Source organism: Squalius cephalus (genome assembly GCF_949319135.1).
Source record: "Squalius cephalus genome assembly, chromosome: 12".
In the NCBI taxonomy this organism is placed as follows: domain Eukaryota; kingdom Metazoa; phylum Chordata; class Actinopteri; order Cypriniformes; family Leuciscidae; genus Squalius; species Squalius cephalus.
The window spans coordinates 33,779,527-33,791,634 of NC_137133.1; the positions used below are offsets into that span (position 1 = coordinate 33,779,527).

The 12,108-nt window shown below is 36.3% G+C and overlaps 1 protein-coding gene across 4 annotated transcripts in view; it reads right to left on the reverse strand.

Moving 5' to 3' along the window:
* Positions 1 to 12,108, reverse strand: part of dnmt3aa (DNA (cytosine-5-)-methyltransferase 3 alpha a) — a 60,002-nt gene that overhangs the window by 6,606 nt on the left and 41,288 nt on the right. For 2 of the 4 annotated variants that reach the window (XM_079888581.1, XM_079888583.1), the window contains 9 exons: positions 11,792 to 11,975; positions 11,243 to 11,327; positions 9,132 to 9,277; positions 8,950 to 9,040; positions 8,244 to 8,392; positions 6,222 to 6,307; positions 1,442 to 1,511; positions 1,006 to 1,143; positions 543 to 661 (listed from right to left, as the gene is read on the reverse strand). In XM_079888581.1, coding sequence (XP_079744707.1) covers positions 543 to 661; positions 1,006 to 1,143; positions 1,442 to 1,511; positions 6,222 to 6,307; positions 8,244 to 8,392; positions 8,950 to 9,040; positions 9,132 to 9,277; positions 11,243 to 11,327; positions 11,792 to 11,975 — 1,068 coding nt within the window. The remainder of the gene's footprint in view (positions 1 to 542; positions 662 to 1,005; positions 1,144 to 1,441; positions 1,512 to 6,221; positions 6,308 to 8,243; positions 8,393 to 8,949; positions 9,041 to 9,131; positions 9,278 to 11,242; positions 11,328 to 11,791; positions 11,976 to 12,108) is intronic. The other 2 variants (XM_079888582.1, XM_079888584.1) reach the window with 1 other exon arrangement.

Consider the following 12,108-nt stretch of genomic DNA (forward strand, 5'->3'; position numbering starts at 1 on the left):
TATAAATTACTTTTTTTTTTTTTCAGGATTGATAAATAGAATGGTCAAAAGAAACATTTATCTGAAACTGAAATATTTTTTAACATTATAAATGTCTTTACTGTCACTTTTAATCTATTTAATCTAGTCCTTGCTGAAGAAAGTTATTTCTTAAAAAAAATTAAAAAATCATATTGATATAAATATATGTACAGTGACTCCAAAATGCACACATACACAAGACTTAATTTTTTATATTATTTTATATGAATTTTATTATTAAATTACTAATTATTTAAATGATTAAATTACAAAAATTATAAAAATATAAAGTTTTTAGTATTGTTAATTTTTATTTATTTATTATAAACTTCAACAAATAAAAGACAGTACTTTTAAGTACTGTAAGTATTCTACAATTTTAAAGGATGGATATGAGAGTTTAGGAAAAGTATGCATAAGTGTCTCCTAATTGACATATGCTTTATTTTATACTTTCTTTTTTTCCTTTCGACTCTGGGATGAAATAATACTGGAAGCGCAGGTCATGTGACGGCCCTCACCTCTCCATCTCTGTGCACCACAGGATATCCTCTTTATTGTTCATATAGACGGGGTAGTGCTGGTCTTTTCCTTGTTTTATTGAGTTGGAACGGGTCGTGATGGTTCGCACTTTGCCGAACTGAAAAACAAAGCCAGCACAAGAGTAAATCACTTCCCTGTTGGCCACCCAAACCTAGTGTCACGTAGCAGGTCTACTGTCATGGGCCAAGCACAACCCACTTACAGGGGAAGAAAACGTCTGATTGACATGGACAATAACCAATCACTGTCTGCTTTGTTTTTATGCGACGTTTAGGGTCGTCAATCTGAAATATTTGTGCCTCAAACAAGTCCTCCATGTGAAATCATGTCTGGATACAGTCAATAATAATTTGAAAACAAATGATTTGAATAGTTACAAACTATCCTGAACAATTCATATTGAAATCATGATCGTTTCATGTATAATAATCATAATCACACCGTGTTTGTTCGTTGGCCAGAGGAGAACTGGCCCTCCGACCGAGCCTGGTTTCTCCCAAGGTTTTGTCTCCATTCTGTCACCTGATGGGAGTTTGGGTTCCTTGCCACTGTCGCCTCTGGCTTGCTTAGTTGGGGACACTTAATATTCAACAGTATTATTGATCTAACTGTACTGACGCTGCTGTATGAGAACTGGACTAACACTGTTTTCTGCAGAACTGCTTTATATATAAAATGAACTCATTTAACATTTGATGATCTTCAAAATTAAACTGAATCAACACTGAACTGACTTGAGCTGAACAATGACACTATTTCCTGTTCAGCCGAAATGACCTCGGCATTTTCCTGTTATCACTGTAAATTTGCTTTGAAACAACCTGTATTGTATAAAGCGCTATATAAATAGAGGTGACTTGAACACACACACACACACCTTAGCTGTGCGTCCATGTTCCAGACAGTCTTGCAGGTCGAGTTTATCATTCGCCATGGCAGTCAGTGGCCTGAAGAGAGAGAAAGTTTGTTCTGATGTTTATTTCATTTTCATTCAAACACTACTAATAATTATGAGGCGCCATGTAGGATTTAAATCAAACTTCGCTTATCAATACATACATAACACACGTGCATATACACCTATAAATTACTCGCATATACATGTATACTATTGGATGTTCAAAATACATATATGAAATACACGTGCACACTAATGTGAAATCCATACCAATACATATAATGTTAGTCATGAATGCATATACACTTGTGAATAACTTGCATATACATATAAACTTGACGCACGCATACACCTATAAATACTCGCATATACATATAAACTTCCATGCATATACACCTATAAACACTCGCATATACATATAAACTTCCATGCATATACACCTATAAACACTCGCACATACATATAAACTTCCATGCATATACACCTATAAACACTCGCACATACATATAAACTTCCATGCATATACACCTATAAACACTCGCACATACATATAAACTTCCATGCATATACACCTATAAACACTCGCACATACATATAAACTTCCATGAATATACACCTATAAACACTCGCATATACATATAAACTTCCATGCATATACACCTATAAACACTCGCACATACATATAAACTTCCATGCATATAAACCTATAAACACTCGCATATACATATAAACTTCCATGCATATACACCTATAAACACTCGCACATACATATATACTTCCATGCATATACACCTATAAACACTCGCATATACATATAAACTTCCATGAATATACACCTATAAACACTCGCACATACATATAAACTTCCATGAATATACACCTATAAACACTCGCACATACATATAAACTTCCATGAATATACACCTATAAACACTCGCACATACATATAAACTTCCATGCATATACACCTATAAACACTCGCACATACATATAAACTTCCATGCATATACACCTATAAACACTCGCACATACATATAAACTTCCATGAATATACACCTATAAACACTCGCATATACATATAAACTTCCATGCATATACACCTATAAACACTCGCACATACATATATACTTCCATGCATATACACCTATAAACACTCGCACATATAAACTTCCATGCATATACACCTATAAACACTCGCACATACATATAAACTTCCATGAATATACACCTATAAACACTCGCACATACATATAAACTTCCATGAATATACACCTATAAACACTCACACATACATATAAACTCGATGCGCGCATACACATCCATAAAACACTCGCGCATACATACAAAATAAAACGTGGATGCATGCTTTAGTTGTGTATATGCGAGTGATTTCATACGTGGATGTGCGTGAACTTTTCAGTGCAAACGGAAGGCATTTCAGTGTAAAAGGAAGGCATTTCAGTGTAAAAGGAAGGCATTTCAGTGTAACCGGAAGGAAGGCATTTCAGTGTAAAAGGAAGGCATTTCAGTGTAACCGGAAGGAAGGCATTTCAGTGTAAAAAGAAGGCATTTCAGTGTAACCGGAAGGCATTTCAGTGTAAAAGGAAGGCATTTCAGTGTAACCGGAAGGCATTTCAGTGTAAAAGTCATTTGTGTCATTTTGATAGTTTGTTTTACAATTTGAAATGAAATAAGCATGAACGAGAAAACGGCCCCTTTATTAGTTTTTTCGTAAAAATAATAATAAAAAAAAAAAAAAAAAAAAAACGAGATTTCGGCTTGATTTTTCGTTTTTTAGTTCACAGGCAAAAAACGAATGACTTCAAAATTCGTTTTCCACATGTGGGCGGCCTGACACGCCCCCTTCCGCCGTTTGGTCAAGCAAGTCTGAGCATGTGACGTCATCAGTTGTCGCTCGGGTCTATTCAACAAAATAATAGTCCTCTACTATGGCTACAGATTCTTAAACTGTACAGGGCAGGTCCTATTGGGCTTTCTTCTGTGCAACTTTACGCGTTTCACAGAAATCTTTACATCAGAAATATTAATTATTAGTCTGCCATCAGCCTGTTTTATTTAGCTGTGCGGAGTTAAATCTGTGTGGTGAAGCTGCGCTTGACAGCGCCGAGCGGGAGAGGCTCACTGACCAGTGTTCAGTCAGCAGTCAGAACTTTTCTTTTAGACGCTCCGTTTTGAAACGGGATGGTGATTGCAAATACTGTAATGCCAATCGGCTGAGGGTGGCTACCGATGATGGTGAAATACAGTTTTACTGAAACTGTAATCATATCCGCGACCCACGAGAATGAGACAGATGATTGACAGGACGATAGCGAAGGCAATTAAAGGTGCAAGATAACTTCTGTTAACAAAAAAATCAATAAAAAAAGTGTTTAATATAAGTGACTTTGTCTTTGTTTTATTGTTTTTGTTGTTTTTAATCAAATAATTGTGAACCACAAACTGAGCCTTCGTTTTAAAGGGCAATTTCCAAATGTGGGTATTGGGTATTTTATAATACAGCATAAATAAAAACAAACACACGTAATATGTATGCCTAGGCTAAACACCACAGTTTTTTGGTTTTGTTTGTGTGAACTTTTATCCCCAACCATATTTCTTCATGGGCTCCACGCCAGGGGTCACATCAGCACCCCTACTTCCCGTGGTACTAACTGTAATTAACAGTATGCTGACCCAGTTTATATGTAAAATCTTTGGTATATGTAATCTATATGTAGGCTAATATCTAAAAACACTTTACAGTGTGATGGAAATAAACTTTTCTTAAAGCATGTTGTATATCACCACAGAATTATTGGCACCCTTCTATCTGTGTTGTATACTGTAATAGACAATTGTCCTGCAAAATGATGAGTTTTTTTGTAAGAAAAACATTGCGAGCAAATGTCGAATTCTTGTTTGAAATATAAATCAACAACATAAGAGGCTTTAGGCTTTTTTTTTTTAAACGAATGCTTATTTCATTTCAAATTGGAAAACAAACTATCAAAAAGGCAGGTTAATTCCGTGTACGCACAAATGACTACCTTTTACACTGAAATGCCTTCCTTTTACACTGAAATGCCTTCCGTTTGCACTGAAAAGTTCACGCACATCCACGTATGAAATCACTCGCATATACATACACAACTAAAGCATGCATCCACGTTTTATTTTATATGTATGCGCGAGTGTTTTATGGATGTGTATGCGCGCATCGAGTTTATATGTATGTGCGAGTGTTTATAGGTGTATATGCATGGAAGTTTATATGTATGTGCGAGTGTTTATAGGTGTATATGCATGGAAGTTTATATGTATGTGCGAGTGTTTATAGGTGTATATGCATGGAAGTTTATATGTATATGCGAGTGTTTATAGGTTTATATGCATGGAAGTATATATGTATGTGCGAGTGTTTATAGGTGTATATGCATGGAAGTTTATATGTATGTGCGAGTGTTTATAGGTGTATATTCATGGAAGTTTATATGTATGTGCGAGTGTTTATAGGTGTATATGCATGGAAGTTTATATGTATATGCGAGTGTTTATAGGTGTATATGCATGGAAGTTTATATGTATATGCGAGTATTTATAGGTGTATATTCATGGAAGTTTATATGTATGTGCGAGTGTTTATAGGTGTATATGCATGGAAGTTTATATGTATGTGCGAGTGTTTATAGGTGTATATGCATGGAAGTTTATATGTATATGCGAGTGTTTATAGGTGTATATGCATGGAAGTTTATATGTATATGCGAGTGTTTATAGGTGTATATGCATGGAAGTTTATATGTATATGCGAGTGTTTAGGTGTATAAGCATGGAAGTTTATATGTATATGCGAGTGTTTATAGGTGTATATGCATGGAAGTTTATATGTATATGCGAGTGTTTATAGGTGTATATGCATGGAAGTTTATATGTATATGCGAGTATTTATAGGTGTATATGCATGGAAGTTTATATGTATGTGCGAGTGTTTATAGGTGTATATGCATGGAAGTTTATATGTATGTGCGAGTGTTTATAGGTGTATATGCATGGAAGTTTATATGTATGTGCGAGTGTTTATAGGTGTATATGCATGGAAGTTTATATGTATGTGCGAGTGTTTATAGGTGTATATGCATGGAAGTTTATATGTATATGCGAGTGTTTATAGGTGTATATGCATGGAAGTTTATATGTATATGCGAGTGTTTATAGGTGTATATGCATGGAAGTTTATATGTATGTGCGAGTGTTTATAGGTGTATATGCATGGAAGTTTATATGTATATGCGAGTGTTTATAGGTGTATATGCATGGAAGTTTATATGTATGTGCGAGTGTTTATAGGTGTATATGCATGGAAGTTTATATGTATGTGCGAGTGTTTATAGGTGTATATGCATGGAAGTTTATATGTATATGCGAGTGTTTATAGGTGTATATGCATGGAAGTTTATATGTATATGCGAGTATTTATAGGTGTATGCGTGCGTCAAGTTTATATGTATATGCAAGTTATTCACAAGTGTATATGCATTCATGACTAACATTATATGTATTGGTATGGATTTCATATTAGTGTGCACGTGTATTTCATATATGTATTTTGAACATCCAATAGTATACATGTATATGCGAGTAATTTATAGGTGTATATGCACGTGTGTTATGTATGTATTGATAAGCGAAGTTTGATTTAAATCCTACGTGGCGCCTCATAAATAATAACTAATCTCACTCATATTGTAAATTGTACCGGTTCATTCCAGGTAAGTTTCCCCAGAAGTATCGAGCTCTGTGCGCGGCCGACACCTCCTTAGCGTCGATCATTACTGGATTACACTGGAAGCACAGAGATACATATATATTTTATATGAGGAAATTCAGAAAAGTACATTCATTCTTTACAAAATGACTGTCAATGAGAGTTTCATTAAACAGTATTCGCAGGCCTTCAATATGTTTTTGAAAGAAGTCTCTTCTGCTCACCATGGCTGCATTTATTTGATCACAAATACAATAAAAACAGCAATATTGTGAAATATTATTACAATTTAAAATAACTGGCTTAAGTGTGAAGATATGTTAAAATGTAATTTATTCCTGTGATCAATTACTCCAGTCTTCAGTGTCACATGATCCTTCAGAAATCATTTTAATAATCTGATTTGCTGCTCAAGAAACATTTATAATTATTATCAATGTTGAAAATAATTTGTATATACTGTGACTCCAAAACGCATTTGGATATTTGCCTGAATGTCAAAAAAATACTAATAGTATCCACCTTATTCTGCTCTAAACAATGGGCGCTGCCATAACGACGACTCCGGTTCCATACTTCCGGTTCGTAGCGCTTGACCTGTACTAGTAGCGAGAGAAGTTCAGTTTTAACGCTAACCACTCTAAACGTTTACTTTATTGAATGCATCTGATACGGAATCGGACATGGGCATTATCTCCTTCTTATCTTATGCTCGAAACACTCAGTTTCTAAAAAGTTTGAAATCTTCTTTGAATTGTTAAAACAAATAACAACAGCACACGAGGAGCTTGAACTCATTCTCTCGCTGCTAGTACAGGTCAAGCGCTACGAACGGAAGTAGGCAACCGGAGTCGTCGTCATGGCAGCGCGCATTGTTTAGACTGAGCAGAATAAGGTGGATATTTAAATTTCTAAAATTAATTTTTCTTAACTGACCTAAATAAATAAATTATTTAAAAATAAATAATCATATTGTAGTCACATGATCATGGAGTTGTCTGTGTGATTAAAGGGATAGTTCACTTTGAAATTAAATTTTGGTATGTTTTAGTTTATGGTCTATGGTCACTATCTGAAAGAGCATGCACAGAGTCCAAATTAAAACAATTCCCCATCGTCCAAATTAAACAATTCCAAATCGTAAGTACACATTGATGGCCTGCATGATATGATATGTCTATATATCTGCATGATATGACTGTCAGACAAGAACGGTTTGACCTAAAAATATCAAAATTGAAACTACTGCGGAAAAAAAGACACCTACATCTTGGATGCCCTTGAGGTAAGCTAAAACATACCAAAATTTAATTTCAAAGTGATTGTCGAGTTCGGGCGCATGATCGTACGTACTAAACCTATGCGCATGAACTCGACAATCGACTACTGTGGACTTCAACCGAAAACAGGATGTAAATACAGGTATGTGCGCTGGCTGAAATAACATAACTTTTATTCATATCTTTCACATCTACTGCAGTCAGATTCACCCGTGTTCACTCTGAAGGAATCACTCACATGGCTGTGCACTTGTAATGACACATTAAGGATGTTAAGAGGCTAAAAGCAGGTTTAAAACTTGCCCCATTGAAGTCAACAGGGTGAAAATTTTAAAAAGAGGATAACACGGTGTAGGCAACACCGATTTTTGTCGTTGTTCTCTGTACTGACAGCACTCCAAATTTACAAAAAAATGAGATCAATGTTAAAATTGACCGGAGTTCTCCTTTAAACCTACCCATACCATTAAACCTGTCCCTAAACTTACCCACATCCCACTTGAATACAAATAAGTCAGGTTTTAATTGATAAAACAATAATGTCGAAAATTAAGATTAAAAAGTATTTCATCAAATGTGAAATTCAAACATTTTTCATTGTCCAAATCCATTTTGTGCTCACTGTACATAAACACTGTTACATGTACAACCACAAGAGGGCAGCGCTGATGAATAGCACACATGATTCACTTTAGGCATGAATGTATGTGTGTGTGTGTGTGTGTAAACACACCTCCAGAAAGCGTGAAATGTCTCTTTTGTCACTGACTCCCATGGCAACGACATTTTCAAACAGCCAGAAGAACGGTCGGTCGTCTCCGTTTTTGGGTCGCGCTTCGTGAAGCAGCCGGTAGAACTCAAAAAACAGACGCCCGGTGCCCTCTGCACAACACACACACAGACGAACACTTACTACAACACAAATGCATCAATACACACTTGAGCTGCACGATTCTGGATAAACTGTCATGATTCTCCCAGGATTCTGAATAGACAACTAAACAAAATATATTTACTTCTGACAAAATGTTAATTGCTGCAGTCTATTTAAAAAATATATTGAATTATTTTTGTTAAAATTGGTTTAAGTGAGTCACTCACCCATAAATACTTCACTTGTTTCATTACTGGATGAATCAGCATTTTTTAATGAATCTCTTGAATGATTCAATAAGTCTATTTTTTTAAAAGTCACTTGTCGCCACCTACTGGTGTAACGATTTAATTGATACAATCTTTATTTGAAGCGTCAAGCTGTTGTCAAAAGGTAATTTACTTTATTTAATCGCTGCCGTAAACATCAGTGTTTATATCTGAACTATAAACTTTGATCCCACTTCCGATAGCAAATTTTCAAAGATTAATCGTACAGCTCGAATACACACACACAGATGTTGTGGTTTTGATGCCGGAAATGGATCTCAAACTGGGTGTCGTACCGAACAGGCCTTTCCTGGCAGGGTTGACGATGGATAGATCGTTACAGGGGCTTCCACCGATCACAAGATCAAAAGGCCCCCACTCCTGAATCTAGAGACACGGGACGGCAAGCAGAGAGGGACATCAGAAGCGCGTCCAGGAGAAAACACAGTGCGAGACAGAGAGAAAGACACATGCTCACATGCTTGCGTGTGACGTTCCTGACATCGCCCACATACATGATCCGTCCCTGGTGTCGCACGATCCCCACCGTGATGGAGTCCTCACACACCTCTGACGCCACATAGCGGTCCACCTGAATACCCAGATCCTTCAGCACCAGCAGCCCTGACAGCAAAAACACACATATTCACGCTAACACATGTGTTTGATTAAACGGATAGCTCACTGAAAATTAAAAGAAAAAAAAATATGTGCAATGTTGTTATAGTTTTATTTACATTTTCTAACACTGTGAATTGACTTTAAATTTCACTTCGTATTTACATAGATGACTCGAAACATTTATTTATGTCAGTTAATTTTAGGTTCTAGTAGTTTTCATTTTGATATTTAGTTAACACTTAAAGGGATAGTTCGGCCAAAAATAATAATACCCCGTAAGACTTTCGTTCATCTTCAGGAACACAAATGAAGATCTTTTTGATGAAATCTGAGAGCTTTCTGTCCCTCCATTGACAGCTACACAACTACCACTTTGATGCTTCAAAAAGTTCATAAAGAGATCGCAAAACTAATCCATATGAATTGAGTGGTTTAGTCCAAATTTTCTGAAGAAACTCGATCGCTTTATATGATGAACAGATTGAATTTAGGCTTTTATTCACATATAAACATTCATCAGTTCACACATCAGTTGTGGTAAACGAAGCTCAAGCGAACATGCGAGAACCGATGAGGTTCATTCTCGCGCGTCAAGCAGGTTCGGTTGAGCTCCAGTTTATGTTTGTTGATAAATGTTAATATGTGAATAAAAGACTAAATTAAATCTGTTTATCATATAAAGCGATCGTGTCTCTTGTGGTGGATTTTTAATGAATAAAATAGTAAACTGTATATCAAACTAATATGTTTCTAACATCTAACCTTATTTCTCTTTTTAGGCCTAACATGATAACACTTTGAAACACAAATGTACTAAAACGTTCTGTCCTGTGTTTTTGAATGTTGTATGTTGTGTTGCCATACCCCTTTGACTTTGGTTGTGTGAGTGTAAAAATAACAAATATGGGAAATGAAACTAGACAGATGACTAGGCTTGAACCTTGTGATTAACAAAGAAGTATTCATTAAAACAAAGTTTGCTTTACCTAAATTACATTTAAACACATACACAAATCCATCAGAAAAATGAAGCAGTACACATACAACAAAATAGAATGAAAGGAAGACATAACGCGACCATAGACAAAAACTTTACTATAAATACATTTTAGAAAATTATTAAAATTAAATAAAAAAAAAGACAGTGATGCACAGAGCCCTTGAGTTTACAACCTTGCCTATATGTAGGTACAGTATTCTATCAAAATGTATCCATCAGTCATGTTTTCTAGTTAAATGCTATGTTTATGAGCCAGAACGCCATTAAACGTCCAAAGTGTACGAATGATACTTCCCCCATTTCAAGTTATACTCCTCCACTTTATCAAGAAACCTATAGGACAGTTGTTCAAGGGCAGCCAGCTGACCCAGAGCGGCGTGCCACAAATCCAGTGCAGGTGCAGAGCCATACCACCTTATTCTATAAAAACTGTTGTATTTGTGTTAGCTGGTGGGATTCTCAATGGAATTTGTCTGAGATCCTCCGGCCTTGCTTCTTGGGAGAGATTCCCTGAGAACTGCTCGGGAACTCTTCCGGCCGTGATTAAAGCATTTAAAGGACATTTGCTGAAGTCTGTTTGTCGATCATTGCTGTGCAGCAAGAAAGCTAGTTAGGGAAGCAAGTTAGTTAGGTAGACTATATAAAACGTCAATTGGAGACGACCCAGATAGTTGGGTTTAGGGAAAAATCTACCACACTCTTCAGAAAATTTGGACTTAACCGCTCAATTCATATGGATTAGTTTTACGATCTTTTTATGAACTTTTTGAAGCGTCAAAGTGGTAGTTGCGTAGCTGTCAATGGAGGGACAGAAAGCTCTCAGATTTCATTAATAAGATCTTAATTTGTGTTCCGAAGATGAACGAAAGTCTTCGGGTTTGCAACGACATGAGGATGAGTAAATAATGACAGAATTCTCATTTTTGGGTGAACTATCATCACTTTAATGTCTTCAGGTGTGATCTCACCTGTAGCGATGCCATCAAATAAAGAGAGCACTCTGATTGGCTGCCTCTTCTCTGCCGCTACTGGAGAATACAACCTCATTGGTTCCTGAGAGGGGAGAGATAAACAGATTTTGCTTTTTTAAACTTCCATTAGTGATATTTTAAAGGTATTTTAAAAAACATTCTGTAGTCAGTAATATTATCAATTTGAATGAATGAAGAGAACAAAACTTGAACTAAATTGAGCTGAATAATGACACCATCGTCTTCTATAGAGCGGCCTTACAGCTGAATTGAATTCGTTTCATATATGATTCATTTTGGCAACAGCAACAAAGAACTGACTCACGCTGAATAATGACTCGACTCTTTTTAGAGCTGCTTTACAGCAGAATTTGCATTTGTCTCATATCTGATGAAGTTTGCATCATTGATTCTGATATTTTCCTGTTTATCACTGTAAAGCTGCTTTGAAACAATGTGTTTTGTATAAGTCGCTATAAAAATTAAGGCGACTTTATTTTGTAAGATGTCAAAGTTGCCAAACTGCTCCAAACTAGCTGAACTCACGAAGTCCTGGTCGTGGTTGTTGGCGAAGAACAGCTGCAGTCGCGTGGTCCAGTCGTCTCTGCGCCTCAGAAGCCCGGACACGTTCCTGCTGCAACACATGTAGCAGTTCCAGGGGTCTTCACGGATAGCGGCCTGTGCCGAACCGGCCCCGACCAGCAGATCCACACACTCCACACAGAAACACCTACACACACACAACATCGATTCAGAGATCTCTCTCAGGCTACGTCTACATTAATCCAGATACATTTGAAAACACATTTTTCTCTACGTTTTAAAGGTGCACTGTGTTGATCTTTAGGAGGATCTGTTGACAG